The sequence below is a fragment of the Cheilinus undulatus genome, linkage group 17 (genome assembly GCF_018320785.1).
Source record: "Cheilinus undulatus linkage group 17, ASM1832078v1, whole genome shotgun sequence".
NCBI lineage: Eukaryota > Metazoa > Chordata > Actinopteri > Labriformes > Labridae > Cheilinus > Cheilinus undulatus.
In genome coordinates this window covers 18,081,319-18,104,696 of record NC_054881.1, presented here as the reverse complement: position 1 = coordinate 18,104,696, position 23,378 = coordinate 18,081,319, and the positions used below count along the sequence as shown (strand labels likewise).

Sequence of the window (23,378 nt, the reverse complement as noted above, 5' to 3'; positions counted from 1 at the left end):
ATACGAAGTTTTCAGGTTAGGATTCGGATTCCCATCACCAAAGGATTTTTCGTTCTGTCCTTTCCAAATGCTATGTATGGGAGGTATCCCAGATGAATGTGACATGTGACCGAAGTCAGATAACGTTCCTGCAAGTCGGCATTCCTGTGGTTGAGAAAAATGGATACAAAGTTGTTTTCTTCAAAATGATAGTTTTTTGTTTATTCTCATTTTATGCGAGTCCGACGTTTAAACTACTCATCTGATGAAAAAAGTAACACAAATTTGATATTTAAAAGCGTTAATATTTTGTGTTAAAAGACCCTGTTTTCGGAGTATCTGCGTGGAGTTTGAGGGGAGGGAAAAGCGAAACTGCTGGGTGATAATTGGCCACTCAGTCTGCCGTTGTTCCCAGTTTCGCCCATTGAGATGGACAACAACAAACACTGCATGGCTCAAACGCCACCCCTACCCCGGCACATAAATACTGCTGCTTCTAGTTATCACCTTTATCAACAAGCCTCGAGATGCACCCTGCAGCAAAGAAAAGTAGAAGAGACGATGAAGAAGCGGCAAGAATTGTCAACAGACTTGGGACAACTTCAGGATTACTTGACAGTGAAAGTTTGATGAAGGCGGATTTCCTATGGGAATATTTTGATGAGCGTCACCAGTCCGATTCAGAAGCTTGATTTGGGTGGACTTTTTGTAAATGTGGCCCTGTTGTTCACGCCCATTACCTGGCCTGCCTGAAGGTATGAAAGTCCTGAAAGTTTGACCCTGGTGTCCTCAGAACAAACAGAACCTAGAAGTTAACATTCAAATGAGCATATCTTTGTAAAATATGCTCAGATTAAGGTGTATGATACACCATTTGAAAGCTTGGAATCTACACTTTAATAATGTGTGAAAAACTCATAAATGACCTCGGACAACTTGCAGGAGTTTTTACCAGCTTTGGTCCCATATATCCATGCAATGGGTTTACTAAACAGTCTAGTGTGCCAGGTTAGGCTTCATCAGAACCAAAGGAAAAAATATCCGGTCCATATCTGTGTTAATTTCATTTACTAAAACCATGACTAATGATGCTCAACATTTTTTTCATGAGCAAGACTTGGTTAACATCAGCTAAGAATAGATCTTGGGTAATAAAACTCTGACAGTAAGTTTAGTTTCATCAGCAGATTACACAAGACTAAAATGTTAAACGTCTGGACAGTCAAAACATATTATATTTCTCCACTGTTTTTAAGTGTCTTCTTTCTTTCAAAATCAGTTGTAAAAAAAATCAGGGTCCCTTGGGTGCTTTTTAATTGTCTTTTTGGAGCTGCAAGCTGAGTTTGTGCCATTTTAAGACCAATGGCTATCACAAATACTTTTTACCTCCGCCAAGGAGGTTGTGATCGGGAGGGTTTGTTAGTTTGTTTGTTAGCAACATAACTCAAAAAGTTGTGGACGGATTTTGGTGAAATTTTCAGGAAATGTCAGAAATAGCATAAGGAAGAACTGATTAGATTTTGGGATTGATTCGGATCACTGTCTGGTTTCAGGAATTTTTTGAAGGATTCTGTGCTATTGGGAGATAGGGCTAATGGCAGAGATCTGCGCTCTCTGAGTGCTTTTCTAGTTTCTTATGTATTTCAGATACCAAAAATAATTATTCTATTGAAGTATAGAATTATTTAATATCACAGACATTCCTCTTCAGCATCTTAAATTGATTCATGATTTCTTGGTCTTGCTCCTGTGTGTATCTGGGTCTGAGATGTTTTGTGTCAGACTGTTAAATGGCATTTGATGGAATGAAGGGAAATAAATTACATGCCATTTTTTATATTAGAGAACGTTTTCCAGCTGGAGGGAAGAGGATGTAAATGAAGTAGGACCTCAGAGACTGATGCTTGTGTTTAAAGGTCACCACAAAGAGTGCTAGATTAGATTTTACTCTTAACAAAGCATGTATGTGATTTGTTTCCCAATCAGGCCTCTTACACTGGTCTATTTCTCACCCACATGTTTCCTTTCATTTGTTGTCTTAAAATAAGTTATCTGGACTGGCCTTGGATATTTGGTTAATACTAAGTACATGAGATGAAATACACTTAAGATTTGGGTTTTTCAGTCTGTTCTCAGATGCAATGAAGCATAGAACAGTCGCAGACGGCACAGATGGAGCTCTCTCTCACCATTTCACATTTAAACAGATGTCACATGGCATTCAGATCCCATCATTTAGCATGGCCTTCCCAGCATCCTCTGGGACATGGTGACCTGGTGATGAGAAGGTAGCAGATAGAGCAGAGCTAAATATGGATATGAAAGAGGTGTGCATGTGTATGTGTGTCCGATACGTTTCAGGTCTTTCTCCACTTTCTTTTGTCCCTCATTTATCTGGGTCATATGAGACCTACAAGGAGGGAGGGAGAAACCAGTGAAGGAAGTAATGGAGGCAAAGGAAGAAGGGAAATGCAGGAAAGGAAGAAAAATAAGAGAGGAGGATTTCCCAGAAGGCAGATGTAGAGAGGAAAAAACTCCTGATAGTCAGAAGACCCTGGCGAGATAAAATATGAGATTTTTCCAGAAGTAAATAAATAGTGAAGGGTATCAATTATGAACAACCTTTACCCTGATGGCTGCAGTTAGGAGTCAAAAGTAACTGTGCCAGACCGCTTGGTGGAAATGGACCATACATTAGGTCATCCAGGCTTTAGACAGACTGATTTAATTAGGGGTTTGGAATCACTAGTGGCCCCACGATACGATGTTATTCTAAACATTTTGCAATACAGATTATTGCAGTACCATATATTGCCATCTATGCCATTTTTTTCAACTATTTAGCTGATTTAGCATTAGCCTTGCCTTCATTGTTATTGTATTACTGCAGTATTTTATTTTCATGCGGCACTCCTTGCAAACCTCGTGTGTCATATCCATGTTGTTCGTGCCCTGCTTGCATTCCTAATGTCCTTTCCCTGGTGCTGCCATATTGGTTGTACTAACTTTCTCCTGCTGTATGGCCGTCTCCTCTGTTGATCTCAATGGCCATAGGGTGCAACAGCATCATCAAGTGGACAGAGAAGCAATTGATACAATTTATCAAGTTTATCCAGTATTATAGACTTCAGTTCATACTAGGAATCAATTTGAAAAAAATCGCTACTTGGTGGAAGATACAATACAATACGATATATTGCGATACTATACTGTATCGATTTTTTTCCCTCCCCTAGTTCTATACATGTCTGCAGCCACTGATCCACAGTTTGAACGGTTGGTACAGTTAGAAACTGAACAAAACTTTAATGGCACTTCTCTATGCAGAAATCACTCCCTGCCCCCCATCTGGAGCTCACTGCTGTGATGTGACATAATCTGCAAACAAACTATAAAATATAATGTGCCATATCTCCCCCACAGTTACAGCCCGCGTTACAGTCCGAGCCGAACCCCATACCATATCCTTTTATTAAAACAAGAGCAACAAGCCATACTTAAAGCTTCTCAGAGAAGATGTTTTTGCATGCTCCTGATAGACCTTGGCATACTTTAGCCACTTATATCTTACTTAGAACTAGTGATGATTCCAAGTGAATAACTTCACATCTGAATAAGTACAAATCATAACTGAGTTCTCCAACTAAAGCCAAGAAAACCTTGTGTAAACCAGCCTCCTAGATAATGATGCAAAGCTGGTTTAAAGAAAATGGCTAACATTGGCTGTACTTACTGTTTGGTAGGGCTGGACGATTATGACAAAATTCAAAATCATAATTAATTGAACTTTTTACCTCAATAATGATTAATGAACAATTATTCAAAATTAAAACAAGTTAAATCAAAACATACATCAGCTGAAATGAAAATCTTTTTTGTAAAGAGTCATATTTTCCAAGAAGAGTAGAAAATAACTTGTATTTCTTGCTAACAAAATAAATTAGCTTTATACTGTTGTAAAAAAGGTAGAAAATAACTTGGCTGCTCACATTGCACAGTCAGCTCCATGTTTGAGTTTTAGTGAACTGGAGGGGAATGACCGCATGACTAGTACTTCTTCTTCGCTTAGGTTTACAGCAGGCTACATGCCTTTCGACACCAGGCTACCTATCATGTGACTACACAGCCAATAGTTTGTTTTTAAGGGGATGGTACATTTGTAGAGAGAGAATAACAAGAGGAAAACTTGAAATAATTGACACAGCAAGTTTGTCAGGTTAAAATAATCTATTTCTCTAAATTACAGCAAATGTGTTATTGACAGAAAGATTTCTTTTGAGTGTTTGAAATATGGATGTCCTTAAATAATGAGAAATGGTTTGATTTTACTGATGCAACTCTTTATATTTCAGTCTGTTGTAAACAGTGTTTAAATTACTTGCAAAATAATCTGAATGCTTTAATTATATATGATTAAATATTATATTAAATATAATATAATATAATTGTAATTGTAGCGATGAGTGCATAGTGTAGTAAATTAAAGATTTTGTAGACAGTTAAAATGAGAGATTTGATTTAAAGAGCATCAAAGTGTAAAGTTTGAGTCAGAGTTAGACAAGACAAACTGTTTGGAAGCATTGATAGCCTATTCAGTACAAGAGTATTTATTTTAACATTTTTGAATAGACCTGAATGCTTTGCAATTATGACTTTCAGTTGTATAAAGGACATATTACCCACCCATGAATTTTTTTCCAAAATTAACAAAAAGTGTAAAATCTCGTCTCGTCTCGTGAGATAAGTGTCCTGTCACACCCCTAGTCTGAACTGATAGAAAATATGAGGAAGTAGATTAACCAGCACATAATTTTGTTGGGATCTGACCTTCAACCATATAGTCAGCCAGTCGTGTGCATCCCTAATCAGAAGAACGAAGTTTGAGTATGGCCCTTTTGTTGTACAGTCAGAATTATTCTGTGGAAATGTTCTTTATTTATCCAGTACTGAAGGTTAACATGGAGGATGTTGAGTGCTTCTCACTTGCCATTCAAAACAGATTGTGGCCTTCTCCTCTAATAATTTGTTTCTCTTCTTCACTGTTTCTGACTGCTGCTGACATTTAGCTGGATGTGAGTGTCCAGCTGTTACTCAGCCACTCGAAGATCAGAGCTCCTCAAACATTTAAACCCGAACCCAAAAACAGAAACACACAGGCCTGTAAAAACTCTGAATTTAAAATGAATTAATAAAGGAGAGGAGGTTTTATAATGAGGCCCGCTGTGACTGCACTGCTGTCATGGCTTAAATTGGGGCTGGATGTTTCTGGGGTATGTATTTGTATTCTGGTCAGAGCGACGGAGGAAAGGCCTGAAGGAGACACTCTAGTGAGGATGAACATGGACAGTTCAGGGGTTTGTTTTGTGTTATAGATACTTTAGAGATCCTCTCTATTTCTCTTCTCCTTTAAGACTGTCCTGAACACCTTCTGGTCTCTTTATTCACTGGAGCGGAGTTTAATCTTTGCTGTCTTTCCTTTCTTCCTTTGATAAGCACAAGGCGAACATAACATGGAGATAGGCCCGGATGAATAATAGTTTTACATTAAATCTTGGATGGAAGTATAATTGCACAAGCCAAATTCTTATTGGAGCTTACATAATTAACTCTGTCTGAATCGGTAGGAGATAAAATGTTTAGTAGAGGAACTTTAATTTTGCAGCTCAGCTGTATATTTTACAAGTTAAATTAAACAACTTTTGAGTGATAAGTCTCTTTTCTCTTTATGCTGCTGCTTTTCTAAAGTAGAGTTCCCTATTATAACTCTTTCTGGATTAAGGAAATGCTGTATTAAAGACAGATTGTGTTGTTGTTGTTGTTGTGATAAACTTGTACAAAGGGATGTTAAAATGGAGGCAGGACTGTTAAGCAGCTAGACTCCTAGATCAGACACGAATGGGACAACATTCCTCTCCCAGAACTCCAGCAACTGGTCTCCTCAGTTCCTAGATGTTTACAGACTGTTGTATAAGGAGGAGCGGATGTTGCAATAGTAAACATGGCTCTGCCCCTACTTTTTGTTGTGCTGCTCCTAAATTAAATTGAAAATGAACTAATTTTTTTGTAAAATGATAAAAAGGCTAAATTTGAACATCTGACATGTTTATGTTCTATTGTGAATTTAATATGGGTTTATGGTATTTGAAAACCACTACATTATGTTGTGTTCACATTTTCCACAGTGCCCAAACTTTTTTGGAATTGGGATTGTGTAAGGGAGAAGAGTATAAAATTATGACTCTTTGTTCAACAAAAGCAATTGATGCACATTTGATGAGGTTTTCATCAGGGTTGTGTAATGATTGAATTTCTCAATCATGACTGACATTAGAATTTCTATAGTTGATCACAAGTTTGCTCCTTTTTTGTTGCATTTTGATATTCCAGTATTTGTATTTGGTGGATCTCTCAGTAGAAGTGAGAAATGTTTAACAAACCAACAATATTTATTCTCATATGATGATTTTTTTTTCTTAGGTTTAAAGAAAACCGAAAATCCTAAGCCCAATGATCAATGATCAAGGCAGCTTTGGGTTTTGTACATTGTTCTAACTTTAATTCACCATTTATTTTAGATGCATCATCTCGTCTTTGGACAAATAATTAGTGAAATATGTAGAGGATTTTTTTGAAGGACAGTTGGTGTGAAGTTTGTGAAAATGGGAAGTTTTGCTTGAAAAGACAGATGTTAAACTTGTGACCTTTTTGTCTGATAGACAACGGTAGGTAAAAAGGAGGAGTTTAGTTTTCAGCTGTAATTCCTTTTCCTTTGGTATTCTAGTGTAGCAGTCGTCTTCCCTACTTATTATTCATGCGTTTCTATTTCTAATGTGAGATGTTTGATTAAGAACATGGAGCCTTTCCCTCCTCTTATCTTCTCTGTATAATGAGTTCATCTGTCTTTCTCTCCCGCTCCAGTGAAAAAGACTTGTGCTGAGCTGGACTTTGTGTGTCGGAACGGCCAATGTGTCCCGAAGCGATGGCACTGCGACGGGGAGCCGGACTGTGAGGACGGATCCGACGAGAGTCTAGAAATCTGCCGTGAGTGTCCTCAGATGAACTCTACACAGATCCATGATAAAATATTTCTTGATGAGAGAAACTTCTTCACCACTACAGACTCAAGTTATATTTCATTTCTATAGTTTTATGAAGTATATTGACGTTACAGTTTCAATCCAATCATTAAAAAATACCCACCCTCACCTCACCCTCCCAGGAGGCTTACATTGATTTGTACCTTTTAGGAAGTCTGACTAATCATTTGTATCCACACAGCCATGAAACTTGCTTTAGAGATTTTTTTATTATATCAAGGTTAGATTTCAAGACAGGGGATCTTTTGATTGTCCTGAAACTTTGTACTTTTCTCAGATTTTTGCTAAAATTAAGGTATTCAACTGAAAATGATGTGATCAGAAACTTTTTACTAGCTGGAGGAAACTCAAATCTCTGACATATCCACATTTTTAAATTTTGTTATTTTACTCTATTACAACTTGAAATTGGAATACAGCCTGACTGGAAAGTGAATTTAAAACTTTTCCACATTGAAGAAGGGGAAGATTCACTGATAACTTGATATGGATGATTACGCTTCACAAATGAACAGAAAATAGACCTTTCCCATGTGGAAATGGACAACATCTTAAGTATGTATTGTAAAGATGGACTATAAAAAGTATTCGACCAAGCCTGAGTGACATCAGCCATTTGGTGACTGAAGGGAGCTTTTGAAGCCAATCTGTGGCAGTCACTATGTTGAAATTTCCAACTCTTGGTCAGCCCATTGGCACAGAGCTGAGACAGGCCTATAGCCTCCTGACGAACAGCTACACCATGCTGACCTGCAGTCATATCATCCATACCCCAAATTATGCATAACTGTTACCAGTCTTATAACCAAAATGGGCAAGTTCAACTCATGCCCATAAAGACATGAACTAACCTTGCAAAGCTAATGGACTAGTCAGATTCCATGTCTCTCATCAGGAAGATCCATCCTGCAAAGCTTCAAGCTGATACACTTGTTACTGGTCAGAGAATGACCGGACCAATCAGCATTATTTGCATAATAAGAGCTGCAGGCTCTGTTAACCCCAGAGCCCGTCTTTAGTGTTCACTCTGTGCTGTTTCAAACTGCATGATTGGTTATTATTCCTGCCTTTTTGCCACCTGAGATCTTAGCTGCACAGAGGTCAGTTACACCCTCTGTTATTCATAAATTATCAGCAACAAAGAGTTTTCTTTTCAGAGGTTTGTAGAAAGCATTGTGGTTGATTAACAAGACACTGTAAAGAAATGACTGTATGAAACTAGGGCCTGTACACATGAGCCTCTGGAGACTGACTGTATGAGCAGCTTTAATTACCTCAGTCTCTCTGACTGCAGTGTGCAGTGCAGTTTCAGGCTAAAGTGACAAATAAAAAGTGACCTAAAAACACTCAAACTAACCCATTACAGAAACCAAAGCACGACTGAATATTATCACCCTTGTGTACAGATGCCACATTTTTATGTAGAACCTCTAAATTGAGATTACTTGTGTCCTATTGAAGAGTATAAGCACTCAATGAGCAGACGTCTCACCCTGATTATTCCATACTTTATAAGTCAACTAAACCAAAAATTGCCCTCAGTGGCTGGAATAACCATGCAAGTTTTCCACCTTCAACAGACCTAGCTTATTTCTCCCTCTGATATATTTGAATTATTTTAGAAAAGAAATGGTGCAAAAACTCTTGAAATGGGTAGAAAGTAAACAGTGACACGATTGAAAACCACTCCCTCAGCTGGCATTTATAAAATACTGTGACAGATGTGCCCTAAACAGGTAAAAGCTGCGTTATGCAGGTTGCTTTAGGAGTTTGCTATGTTATTAGAGACAGGAACACTGAGTCAAAGCTCTGTATTTGTCTGCCAGTTCCTAAAGTTAGAGTAGGGAACAAGCTGTTTTGAGAATAAAAGTGTTGTTTAAGCTGCTTTCTTGAGTCCAAAAACAGATTTTAGACCTCGTAATGATTACTCTTTTGGCTCGTTTGGCAACCTCAAATTTTTACAAAGAACATTTTTGGCCATGAGAGTGCAGAGTCAAGAGTTCCTGCTGCGTCCAAAGGTATCTCACTGTTGCAGAAATTCAGCGAGGCACTTAAAAGCAGTGAGGGGGAGTCCCCTGCGAGCAGTCCTGTCAAATAAATAAGTTGTTTAAGTGGAACTAAGGGGAGCTGCAGGGCTTTAAATGCTCTAACTGTGATGTGAGGTTATGCCGATGTGCTCGTTGTAGATAAGGGATGATGGAAAGTGTTTATACTCCTTTTTATTGAGTCTCTGCTCGGTGCTGCCTTTGCCGTGTCGTTGTAAAGACAAATGGACTGTGGCATCTCCGCAGGTGAAAAGATAAACATCAGAGGAAAGATGAAGCGCTTCATCACACACTTGTTGGTTTGATCTTCGCTGTGCTCCCTGAAAGCTTCCTGAATGCGTAAAGAAGCTTTCTTTATATTTAAACTCGAGTAAGAAAGAAAACGTCTCTTTAATCCATTTCAAGGTACTGAAAGTAAATACCGAACCTGATGACTGAATACCAGGATGAAACTAGTATCCTCAGTGGAGAGAAGAAGAAAGCTTTGCTTAGAGGTAGAGGAGACATTCAGCAGCTTTTTTCATATCTTAGCAGTAGAAATGAGGACAAACTCTCAGTAGCTGTTTTACTGAAACCCTTTTTAGTCCCCATGTGGTGTTTCATTGAGTGAAATTTAGCACCATTTTAGAGAAAAGGGGTAAGGAAGAATTACAAACACAAAACTATTACCATCTCTAGATCCAAACCTTAAGGACTTTGCTGGCCTCGTCTCAGTGTTTAGTTAGGAATACTTGCTGGGCCTCAGCCATACATACTAGTACATGGAAGGTTTGTAGCTCTGAGTGTTAATAAAATCCTCCAGGTTGAGCAGACAAACCTAAAAGTAGCCTAAATAAGTAAATACTTTTACCAGTGGCATAAGAGAAAACCGCAGTGCTTCTTAGTCAGGAGAAATCCCTCCTGTACCACACTCTTGGATATGACACTAGATATGGATGGAATACAGCCAGAACTTTTGAGTTGTCAAAGCACCAAAGTCATTCAGAGTCAGTAGCTGTGTGGTTTTCCCAAGAACTTAAGACATTAAATGTTGGCAAGGCAAGACTGATGTATGAGCTTTAAAGGTAGGGTAGGAAATACAGATGTTGTAGAGCAGTGGCTCTCAACTGGTCCATCCAACTGCAACCTAAATTTCTGAAAATGTTCAACAAATCAATTTTTTTCATGGACAGTGTTTTAGTTTGGACCTTAGATAGAACACATATGATTGAACATAGAACATAACATGTTTAAAAGTGCATCATAACAGAAGCCTTTGGATTGAATGTCACCAGATTCATCAAAAATCCTTAAAAGTGTCTTATTTTTAATAAGTAGGCTATTTTTTCTCAAATTACAGGCCAGGCTGAGTTGACTGGCAGGCTTGTTAGTTGCAGCTCGTTGTCAGGAAGGTTAAGACGTACCTCAGCTCCACCTCATTTCTGTTTCTAGGGTAATGGAAACTTAGTTTAAGCCATCATTTAAAATATAATTACTGCCAAACCAAGGGACGACATAACCCTTAATTTCCACATACTCTGTCCATGCAGCGATCCACATACGAAGCAAACTTTGGAGCACATTGCTCCCATTTCAGTGTATCTCCCACTGAACGCACTCGGTTTGTAACTCACCAGGTCAGTGTTGCAGCTCATTGTCAAAACTCTGGCCTGATTTAGAGTGTCGGGAACTACAAATGGTCTTGTACTGTGACATAACTAATGACATGTCCAAGATGCCAAAGACCATGATTTACCAAGACGAGCATGTCAGAATTTTTCATACATCGTTGTCTAGTTTGACACCCTGACCTGACATCAACAAAGTAAATCTAAACAATTCTGCTATCAAGTGAGTCTAACAACAGCAGAACATTTGCTCCTTATCTTTGCATCATCATTTACGAGATTTACCACTTTTTATCCCCTTTTATTCCCTAAAACTAATGTGTACATTTTATTTACATTATCACATGCATACCTTAAGTCCTATCTGAAAGAGAGCCAGTCAATATTGTCCTTCTCTTGATACATCCATACTTACTATCCATAATCACTTCCATAATTGTTTCTTATTTTCCTTTTATATGAGCAAATGACCACTACAGTCACAAAGAGCGCTTCTGTTGCAGAGCGACAGACACTCTTTGACCCCCCCCAACAACCTGTGAACTCACACTCAGTTGAAGAGACAGTGGTGACATCAGCATATGGCAAGTGGTCAGGATCACTCTTGTAGTGTGGCCAGGCTGTCAGCCAAGATGGGACAAGATTTTTGTTGTATAGTCTGATGGGTGCTGTCGTGAACGACCAAAAAAATTGTGTAGTCTGAGCCGGCCTTAAGACAAACTTCACAATAAAACATTCTGGACTGTCTTGCACTGGTCTCACCCTTGGATGAATAGTTTCCTAGTCCTTATTATTACTGCATTTCCTTTTCTTTGTTGTAAATTGTATTTTTCTCCCTTGCTTTCCTGTTTCTTTCTGCTGATTGTTGCTGGTGGTGGGCGCGCCCTTAACCTGCCACGTCCCAGTTTGATTGACGGGATCACACGGCCCAACCTGCCCCCTGACAACAGGCAGCCCTTGCCGCTTTCTCCACAGCAGTTTGATGAATGCCAAATTTCAAAATGCGCACTTAAAAACTGGAGCTTGTCAATCACAATGCGGGACACCATCTCAATTTGCGGGACGTGTGAAAAGTAATGAAACTATGCTATCCCACACAAAGCGGGACATCTGGTCACCTTAGGCACTTCTGGTAATGCTGCCCTGGGCTCGTGCTGCTGCTTCTGTCGCCTATTTCAACACTTTTAAGTTGCCTATTAGAAATAATTTATGTTGGCCAGTAGTCAGAGGTTAAAGTAAACACTAATAAATGTCTTTCTGGGGCAAAATGAGACTCGTGAATAGTCCAAACTTCCCTGAAAACAAAAAAGAGCTATATATGTTATGAGCAAATCTGATTCAACTGACAAATGCTGAGCTGGATACTGGTTTTGTTTGTGGATTCACTCCCACCCTTTTTTCTAGTCTATTCTCCTTACGTTTAAATCCACGTTACTGATACTGTACATAGTAGTTCCTTACCAAGAGCATTAATAACAAAACCCTGCTGCATTTGATCCATCCCTCTTTGATGCCGTTCTTGTATAGATTAAATGCGACACAGTGTGAGCTTGTTTTCACTCTGAGGACTGTGTCGGTCAGCTGAAGGTCTTGAACAGTGTGTAGTCTGTGTTTGTGTGCGAGTACGTGCTTGTTTTTAAGAGGTAGTGTTAAGTTCCAGTCATAGCTGTTGTGGTGTACGTGCAGGTCAATGGAGCCGCTATAGCGGTTATATCACTACTCTGTTTGACCAGCTGTTACACATGACTTGGCAGTGCTGAATGGAATCTAAAACGTGTGCGTTTGTGTGCGTCTGCTGACATTTTGTGTTGTGATTACATGTGCTTTCTTGCGTCAGTGTCACATTAGGGAAGTGAGAAGCACTTTATGTTTTCTGAGTCACTAAGAAAAAGACAAACATGAATATCAAGGCCATTTATTAACACTAAAGTAACAGCCTCAGCTTCTTTATATCGTCTGTTTTGTTTACAAATTTTCACACCGCTGCTGTCAGCTGGAAATCCACATTATCAGTGTCACCTTCTTCACTATTCAGACAGCCAGCTGAGGTTTCAAATCGCGCAATTAATCAGGCTCTGGATGGTTTTATAAGCCTCAACCACCTGAGGAAATGTGATGGGATATGATCGATGCAGAGTTTTAATGATGTGCAAACTATCATTCATGGCTTTATTTTCTCCTGGTTGGACTTTTATTACTTCTATACAAATTAGAAATCAATACAAAGACTCCAAAATGTGCAGAAACCTGAAATATGACTCCTCACAACACCCATGAAAAACACACATTGCTCAAGTTTTAATGGTGTTACACCTGCTGCCCATTTATCTAAGCATTGATTTAATGATTTTATGTCCAACTTTTTAACCATGTCTTGTCCTGCCCTTAGAGTATACATCTGATCTGGTAAAAATGAGACACGAATGAGACGATACATTTTTAACAGGATGGTAATCTGTTTGCAGACACAAGGACGTGTCGTGTGAATGAGTTCAGCTGCGGAGCCGGCTCCACTCAGTGTATCCCCATCTTCTGGAAATGTGACGGAGAGAAAGACTGTGACAACGAGGAGGATGAAGTTAACTGTGGTAGGTGGACATGCATACTTAACTCTTGTAACATCTTTGGTGCACGTTGAATTTCTACACTTTCAAGCATAATCAAGTTAAAGTCATCTATTCTTTAGGACAACCTGGACTATCAAAATATGTGTGCTGCAAGGATGTCAGAAATTGACTCTCAAAGAACTCTATACAAATCCCATTCAGTTCAACAAAGACCAAGACTTTTCACATCTGTATTAGGGTCCTTCAGGCCTCATATATCAGGAGGAAAAATACAGCATGCTACGAACACACAACAGAAACAATCACCATCAGCTATTGCCATCAAAAAAATTTAAAATCTTCAATGCATTTTGTTTTCTAGTTTTTAAAATGTGTGTGCATCCATTGGATGAGTGCAGACATCCTCTTGTGATTAGTTGGACTAAGAAAACAAGAGAATAAGAATTATGAGCATTGCGATTGGTTGACAGGCTGACTGGATTTTTTCATCATTTAGTTACAGTGTAAAAACGGAGGACCGATGGCAACACTTCTTAGTTTTTCTTTGCTAAAACATGATAAAAAGTTATTACTATCTGTGGTATTTTTATGTTTTTGCTTTTTACTATAATTAGTATCTGTCTTTTTGTAGCTGTTTTTGTGGTCATTTAAAAGCTGCTCCAACAGATCAACTTGACAGTTGTAAATTTAATGAAATTGTAACAGATTTGTTGATTTTTCCATTAGGATGTAGATGGATAATGAGTAAAGACTTATTCTTTAACTAGCAGTTGCTGTCAGTAGTCAAAGTGGTAATGAAAGATAATGATTGTTTTTTACAGCAGAATTGCATAACCACATAAGCTCTGGTGTTTTTGAAATGCCTGTGATAAACATGTCTTTTTGTCAAGATCAATAAGTGAAGAGGAAGCCTCAGGCTCTTTTCATGCCTTTTCTTTAGTTAATGTAATGGCATTTGTTTGAATGTGATTGATGGCCACTTAAAGACTAATGACCATGAAGACCTGTGATGTGGTCACAAGATAATTTCTGACCTTCAGCTGACGAGGAACGATTGAATGCTCCATTAAACCGACCTACCAATTAGCACAATGGATTATTGGATCCTGATGGCTGCAGAAGTGCTATAATTCCTGCAAAACAAGGCCAGGTTTGTTGGTTGCATTTTGGGAAGGCTTCCCCTTCCTTTAGATGGTTCCTTATTCATTTACTGGATGAATGTCAGTGAATCACTGCAGACTCAGTGATTGTCTTTGCAGCTGCTCATCCTTTTGTCTGATTCATCCTGTGCAGAGTCAACCTCAAACAAAAAATAGAAAACTGGTGTGAATGCAACAAGGACATGGGCACAATGTGGATCAGAAGGTGTTTTCATCATTCTGATATAGATGCAGAAAACTTTGAGCTGTAATTTCTAAGATGATGTGTTTTTTGTGCAAGCAGCATACATTCAAAGAGAGTCCTCAAACATATGGCCGACCAGATGGCATATGTTTAACTCTGATTTATTTTGTCATGTTGATTCTGGTGTTGGTAATTTTGGGCTTTATACCTTTGGATAGGACAGTGGATAGCATAGGAAATTTGGAACAGAGACTAAGGAGTGAAATGCAGAGAAGTAGCCATGGTCAGGCTTGAACTTGATCCTGCCTGAAGGACTAAAGCCTCTAGAGAGCCCAACCTTAGCCTTAAGGTAGAGGTTATATATTTTAATTCTGCAAGTTCTGGCTGAAAAGCATTTCCTCAAGTGAAAGTACAGAATACCATATTGTGTAACTGACACTGTCCCTCATGTATCAAACGTGCATACAGCAGAAAACTAGCTGTCTGGTCATTTCCACACACATCGGCATTTATCAATCTGGATTTAAGAGGAGGATATGCTCTGGATAAAGAGGGTTCCTGCGGATCCTTGAAAAGTCTTAAACAGTCTTAGATTGCAAATTCAAGAAGAGACACCTTAACATCATTTGGTAAACACCATTGGTGATTCTACCAGAAAAAAACTGCAGTTTGAAGTTGACTGGATGATTTTTCAGATGTTTTCTTTTTTCCATCCTTTGACACATTTTCTCAACCTGGCGTTGGTTTTCAGTTTCTGATTGAGCAATCTGAGGTGTTTTTTTAGCTGGACATGCTTTAAACATTTTAAATGAACAGGGAAATCTGCCAATCTAAGTAAAAGTGGTTAAAAATGGAAGATAAAGTAAAAAGAAACAATTCAGCCAAATAGAAGTTATGACAATGCTTCTATTAGGGATTAACCAATGGCAAATAAGGTAAAAAATTGAATGTGCACACTTATATTGCAGATTTGACTGATAATGTAGCAGGTCACACTTGTTTGTAGTGATTTCCCTGCGTCAAGATGCTAACTGTTAATCTTGGAAATGTTTTGTTTACAAGCAGGAGATATGTATTAATAACCCTCTTGTTAGCTCACTTTAAAGCTGTGCTCAGGTTGTCCTTGACCTCTGTGTTGCAGGATGTTTTATTGCGCTGCTGTGTGACGCACATTTTAAGGCACTGACCTTAAACCCCATGTAGCTGTTAAATGAGCCTCCAGCAGCCATTGTATATCCAGACATGGTCTGAATATGTACAGAAACAACAGAACACTTGGTATGATAAGGTTTTATTCACAGAAGAGTTCAGGACAACAGAAATCCATCTCTGTGCTGCCTTTGACCTCTTGTAGGTTACAGGGTGAATATTCTGTAGTCTGAGGATGCTTATCATTTGCAGAATGATGCACATGCATGCACAAACACATAGGTTACATGATTTACAATCCTGCCAGTGAGCAGCAGCAGCAGTTAAAGGCTTTTATTGTAAATGTGAAAAGATATAATGACAGGATCAGTTTCCAGATGAGAAAGCCATTTATAAGATGATAAATGGTGTTATGAAATGGCCTGTTTGACCTTGTGCCTGTAGTGGCTGAGCTGTTTACCCTTTCACAGCACTCATATTTTCTCCTTCTTCCTAACCACCTCCAGGTAACGTGACCTGCGCTCCCAATGAGTTCACATGTGCAAGCGGTCGCTGCATCTCCAAAAACTTTGTGTGTAATGGTGAGGACGACTGTGGCGACGGCTCAGATGAGGTGGACTGTGCTCCGTCTTCCTGCAGTCCCAGTGAGTTCCAGTGTGGGAACTCATCATGTATCCCAGCCAGCTGGGTGTGTGACGACGATGTTGACTGCCAGGTAAGAGAGAGGGAAACACAACAAATATGGCTTCTCTTTCTGCTTCTTCTGCTATCTCTGGGCCAGGATGCCAAATGTTTAGTTTTACCTTGTCCTCCTTTACCAATGGTACTTGTAATACATTTAGTTTATTTGTAACTTTGGAGGACAGGGTCACTCAGTTGGAAACATGGCTCCACACCAATGAAACCCAACCCGTCATATGTAGATAAAGCAGATGTGAGCCAACCTAGCCTGGCTGTTATTGTCAGCCAGATTACTCTGGGCTGTTTCATTCGGTGAGAAAACTTTGATGAGAAGAGACAGAGAAAAGGAATTTGTCGAGTGCAGTGCTTAAGTGAACGCAACATGTAATAATATCTTTAATAGAACACTTCGTCTGTCAGTCTGTGCTTTATGTTTATGGACAGAATTCGGGAGGGATTGGATCACATGTTACGAGGCAGGTAGGAGAGGATGACACGCACTGCAGGAGCAGGCTTTTACGGTCAGGAATTGAGGGGGAATGGGCAGGTAGTGTATTAGCAGTCCCATGCAGGGCTCTGTCCCAACGTACGGTCCATTTAAACTTTTTTTCTCTCAGCGTCTTGCTGAGTCCATGCCCATAATGCTTATTGGATAACCCAGCCCATGTATGGCAATAAGCTTGGATGTTGCTGTAGTATAGTAGAAGTTTATCTGAACTGGACCTCACTTCTGTATTAGAACAAGGCAACCAAAAGAGAGGATGTTTTTGCACTCCTCCTGACTGGCATTGGCATGAGTTTTAGCCACCAACTAACTCCACTGTTCATAAACTGCTGTACGTCTTGTTGCTTTAATTGGCCCATATGTGACGGACCAACCTTTCATCCTACTACCTTTGGAGTACCTTTCTGGAAAGTCCTGCCCTTCCCAGATGTTTTGTATGGGAGGTTTTCCAGATGACTGTCAAATATATCCATTCAGTGGGTATATGAAAGAGTCTGTGCCGTTTAGGTTAGTGAGAAGGCCATGTGGCACAAAACATGAAGTTTGAGCTCTTATTTATGTCATAAATCTTATGACATAATCTATCAAATTTAAATGAGAGCAAAGATCATTTCTGGTCAGGATTTTCAGACTATTTTGAGGATACTTATACAGGCAGGGCACCTTCTCACTCAATCTTCACTTCCATGTAGATTTCAGTTCACGTTAATGAACTTGCTGTTATGAATCAACCACTCATGCATAGACACAGACAGGTTATCGCTATTGACCCACCTTCACCACACACATGCACGCTCACACACTAACACACCGTCTTTGACACTCCTGGCACATTTTTCACACATGGCAGAACAAGTTCCACTGAGTGTGCGTTTTTCTGCCTACCTGTTAATAAGCTGTGTGGTTATCACTGTGACGGCCTCGGAGGAACATCGATGCAAACGCTCACACCCACTAATATTTAAATTGCTGTGTTCAGTTGGAAGGCCATTGTTATTCGCTCTCTCACACCCAGCCGTGCCTGCGTCAGTTTGAATGGTGCTCACTCTTTCTCACACCCCATTAATCTGCTCCCACATGAGTCAGGCACTTTGTGAGATGATGAAAGTGTGAGAAACTCTTCCGTTGCTCCTCCTGATCCCATTCTGTCAGTGTCTGGTCTAAATTCTAATTAAAGAGGTAATCATTTGCCGTATCGGAGTCCTAAAAGCTCTCTGCCCTGTCATTTCTCCCCTCAGCGTCCCCCTCATCAGCTGTCAGTCAAAACGAGTGGGCAGGCTGGAATGTCAGTTTTACAATTCTGTCAATTAGCTCTTTCCTGCGGTGGATGATATATGTGCAAAACCAGGAAGCCCCTACAAGTGTCTGATGCTTTATAAAGTCCTTTAATAGTTTTAAACTCTGTCACATTTTTGGGATATTTCCCCTCTGTAAGTACTGGCATATATGCCCTCTCTTTTCCTCCCTAGTTCAGAGGTAATTTTAGAAATAATAATCAAAACTCTTATCAGACAGGATCTAGGAGTGTGATATAATGTTAGTTGTACTTTTAAATGGTTAAAAATCAGCTGTAAATATTTTTCTCTGACCAATTGCATGGTCACTCTGCAAGGTTATAAAAAATCAAACTACTTTAGCACCCCAAATAATCATCAACTACCAATTAACTTGCGCATCATGTAAAACAGGTAAGTTTAAATGTGTTTTTAACCTGTTAGGGTTCGTACTGTGAGAATATTGAACACCAATGATCCTCCACACATGTAGATTACATGTTGAGATGACAGACTGTTGATTGAAATATTATTTAAACATGATTAATGATGTCTGAGTGTCTCTGTTAATAACTAAGAAGCTGGGCTGTAAACAACACACATAAAAGCAAGCCTTGGCTAGAAATTGTTATCTTGATCACTGCTCACTAAAGCTTCCTTATGAGGCGGTCTCAATGGATCTATAAAAGTGTACCATTAATTTAAAAAGTCCTACTGGATAATATCAAACCCATCCTTAGTCCTTGATTGGGTTTTTTCTTTCAAACTCTCAGATTTTATTAAGTTTATCAGTATCTACTAACTAATGCCATCTGTTGCCCTGTCTTTAAAAGTCTAGTAAAGTTGAGTTTCAGGCTACAAGAGAGAAAGTGTTGATGAAAGCTGCTTAACTACAAATGTAAAAACTGCCACTGAGTGTTTGTTGCATCGTGACTTATCTTGTTTTTATGATCGTACAATCTATTAAATTACAAATAGCATCTGTTCCTCCATCAGACTCAATAAATCTAGGAGAGTTAAATCCTAATTGTGGTTTTTCAGGCTAGGCTTGATCAGATTTTTCCTCCTCTGTCTCTGAAACATCTGATCTCTGTCTCCTCCAGGATCAGTCGGATGAGTCACCGTCCCGCTGCGGCCGTCACCCGACGCCCCCGGCCAAGTGTTCGTCCAGTGAGATGCAGTGTCGCTCGGGAGAGTGCATTCACAAGAAATGGAGGTGTGATGGTGACCCTGACTGCAAGGATGGCAGCGATGAAGCTAACTGTCGTACGTAAACACGAGCTGTTATACCAGGATTTTTATTCTTGATGATGAGTCTTATCACCTTCAGTTCAGGCTAACACTCAACAAACTCAAGAGGAGTGAGTCAGTGATGGATAGGTTTATGACTAATATCAGTTTGATTTAAGAATACACCATGGGCCTTTTCAGAAAATGTTTAAATTGGCCTGAACCAAGCACATTTTACTTTGATTCATTTCTAACTGAGCTGCAGAGTTAATTGCAGAGTTAATAATAAATTAACCATTATTTTTTTGGCCTGCCAACTATTGAAAAAAACATGATCAACAGTAATACTTACCCAAAAAAACACATTCTCAGCTTGCATTTTAGAGTATATGTTCTTTTTAATGTGAAAGTATTATAAGAAATGTCCCTTAACTTAGTAAATCATTACTTATAATTGTGACCTCTGTATTGGCCAGTATTGTGTTTATCATTGTGGATAAAATACTGCAGCACTAAAACATCCTCCCAGATATTGTTTGAGAATTACCTAACACCTAAGGGATTTCTGAAAAATGGCACATTTTCTTACTAAAATCTCTTATTTCTTCGTCTCAGTTGAAGATGGACATAAAAAACAAACAATTAAATGCTTAAACCCTTAACTTTAACTCTAATAAACTCCCTTTGCCTTCAAGTTTATGAATTTTTTATAAAATTGAACCATCATTAAATCCAAATCCTTTGCATCCTCCTCTTCAAGCATGTCCCTCATCCTCTTAGCCTAGGCTAGCAGGTCCACAAACACATCATAACCCCGGCCACTGCAGAAATTTTGTGGTTTTCAACTAATTTGAGTTGTAAAATACTGCTGTTGTTGGCTTCTATGTCATGACACTCACTGAAGTTGTGAGCCATTTGTCACCGCTCAACTTAAAACCCTTGTTATCCACATTTTTTGCTCTAAGAGAATGAATCAAAAGTATTTCTCATCCCATCCTCCTTCAAGCTGGTATTTTAGTACCCACTTTGCATCGGGTCTGAAGGGTAGAAGCTTGCCAATGTCTCATTCAGTCTTAAAGGCATATACATGCATGTTGCACCTGATCTAAATGGGATAATTGATTATGATGTATTTAAGTGTGCAGCATTTAAGCTACCATAGCAGGGAAGCAGCTGGATGCTGCTCACTGTAGCACCTTCCTGCTTTCACAGTGATGTAAAATAAGGACACCACTGCTCCACTTACTCCACTGGAAGAGTCAAGAACAACAACCTCTTGTCATTATCAAACATTCACTTTTGCACTATTTCCTTCAAATGTTTATCTTTCCACAGCAAATTATTTTTTTCCGATGCAGAAACAAGGATCTATCAAATTCGAAATATGTGGATTGAAATTCTCACACCAGGCAGATTTTACAACTCCACCAGATTACTCTACTCACTCTCCCCCATCGAATAATATCATTGTTCCAAACTCCTGTAATTCTTGTGTAAATAGTTGAAAGATTTAATATTTTAACAGCAGAAAAGGAAGCATGCACTGCAATGTAGCTTAGTCAAACATATTTTTGACAGATCTACTAAACATCAGATTCAGGTCACTAGTGTGTATATAAATATAAGCTGACTGTCCGAGGAATGGGTAGTCTTGGAAGTATAAATGGACTGACTGTACTGGTAGTGAGTGGATCCACATAAGCCCAGTAGCTTAAAACTATAAGCTCTTGTGCATAGATTCACAAAAACTAAAAAAGGTACTATTGTGAAAAATTTCAGGGTACTGTTTATTTTATGAAACCACCTTTTCAAATAAAAACATGATTACCCCCCACAAAATTATATTTTTTTCCCATGTGATTAAGCTAATGCCCTGAATTTGATCTACCAGAAGTTCCTGATTTTCTCAGGAAAAATAAATTCAAGTTTTTATCCCAATAGAAGGCTAGGGGGTACTTTACCTAAGGTGGTAAAAAATTACAAAGTTTAAGCATAACTTAACAGTTAACATTTAACAGATAAAAAGTCTATTGTCTTTATCGTAAAACTTGACTGGGTTACTCACACACAGAAAGTGACTAAACATGAACTCCTGAAAAGGGTAAAAGCTGTCATATTTACCGGGAATCAATGGATGTCAGTGAGTCATTTTGTACATGCACTCCTGCACATTTCTCCATCTATATCAGTGTTAAACAGTGTATCTGACAGAATAAGCACTTCAAAGCTGTCTCCTAGCTCTAAGTCATGGTTTCAGACCACGTTCATGTAGCAGAGCAGCACTCATTAAACGATAAATCTTAAAGTCAGGATCATAAAAAAGCACCTGGTAGACTTCATTTGATTCCCAAATAGTCGTTTTGAATAAGATTTTTTTAAATAGAAATGCATATTTGTATTAATACATTCTGATTTTTTAAAATCAAAAGTCTGCATTCATTTAAAACCTTCATCTGAAGAGAAGCAGCTGTTGATATTTTTGTTAAAAAAAACTCACAAGCTTGAGCAGCGATCGTCACATGGCTCACTCTAATTCCATTTGGTGTTAATTACTTGATGAAAAATCTTCACTTATCCACCTGTCCAGTTATCTCTGAGTCAGTTCAAGCAGTAATGAGGTTGCAGCTCTCAGTGTCTCCACAATGTCTTCATTTGAAGGTGTTTTTTTTTTCAGACTAGGGCTGCACAGTTCTTCAGACATGAACAAATGCATTCAACTTACTAGAAAATTAAACAATTAGGCTGTGTTCCCTCTGCAGGCCTTAATGCTCAATTCTAATCTTTTCTCAGATCTGATTTTTCTTTTTTTTTGCCTGTTCACACTGCAGTCAACTTTTATAAGATCAGAATTGATGAATTGATGAATTACAATTTGATTAATTGATTGTTCTTGTTCCATGATAATCTTTTATACCCATCTGTTGGTGATAAATGTAATCTTCTCCTACATGTTTGATTAAGCTGTATATTTTTCATTGTGCGTCACTTTTGCAGCGGTTCGTACCTGTGGACCGGATCAGTTCAAATGTGATGATGGAAGCTGCATCCTGGGTAGCAGACAGTGTAACGGCCTCAGAGACTGCAGCGACGGATCAGACGAAGTCAGCTGCAAAAACAGTATGTGATCTCTGTGTGTGCATTGGAGCTTTACAAATGTTTATTTTGAGTCGCTTGAGGGCATTATTAGTTCAAGAAGCATCTGCTTTTGTTGTGTGATTATGTTTGAGCTGTTCTGTTTCTGTTTAAGCAGTGGATTTAGATGTTTTTAAAAAGGAAAAAAACAAAACTGGGCTTAATGTGTTTAGACTGCTGTTTCATAATGAATTTACTTCTTCAATGGACTACTTAAGGCTGCTTTAGTGCTTTGTTATAGATTTATGAGCTGACACAGAAGATAAACACTCACTGATCACTTAATTAGGTACACCTGTTAAGCTGTGTTTTAATACAAAAATCTATCCAGCAAATCACATGGAAGAGACCAATACATTTAGGCATGTAGACAGATTTCCCTGCACAGCCATCTCCAGGGTTGACAGAGGTTTGGCCTTGTTGATGGCAGAGGTCAAAGGAGAATGACTAGACTGGTTTGAGATGACGGAAAGGTAACAATAACTCAATAACGACTCATTAAAACCAAGGTATGCAGAAAAGTATCTCTTAACTCACAACATGTTGAACCTTGAAGCAGATAGGCTACAGCAGCTAGAGACCACACCAGGTGTCACTCCTGTCAGCTATTAACATTAAAGCTGAGGCTTCAGTTCACACAGGCTCACCAACATTTGTAGCATTTAGTCAGATGACCGTGAAAAGGCCTGGAGGGTAAAAGAAACTTGGCTACAATTAAACACTACATGGCGCTTCGGCACCAAGCATTTATTTTCCATCTCCTCAAAC

General features: G+C 38.9%; 1 protein-coding gene across 2 annotated transcripts in view; it reads left to right on the top strand.

Moving 5' to 3' along the window:
- The window catches only part of vldlr (very low density lipoprotein receptor), a 98,359-nt gene that overhangs the window by 28,044 nt on the left and 46,937 nt on the right, over positions 1-23,378 (top strand). For both annotated transcript variants that reach the window (XM_041810892.1, XM_041810893.1), the window contains exons 3-7: positions 6,898-7,020; positions 13,194-13,316; positions 16,295-16,503; positions 19,352-19,514; positions 22,473-22,595. In XM_041810892.1, coding sequence (XP_041666826.1) covers positions 6,898-7,020; positions 13,194-13,316; positions 16,295-16,503; positions 19,352-19,514; positions 22,473-22,595 — 741 coding nt within the window. The remainder of the gene's footprint in view (positions 1-6,897; positions 7,021-13,193; positions 13,317-16,294; positions 16,504-19,351; positions 19,515-22,472; positions 22,596-23,378) is intronic.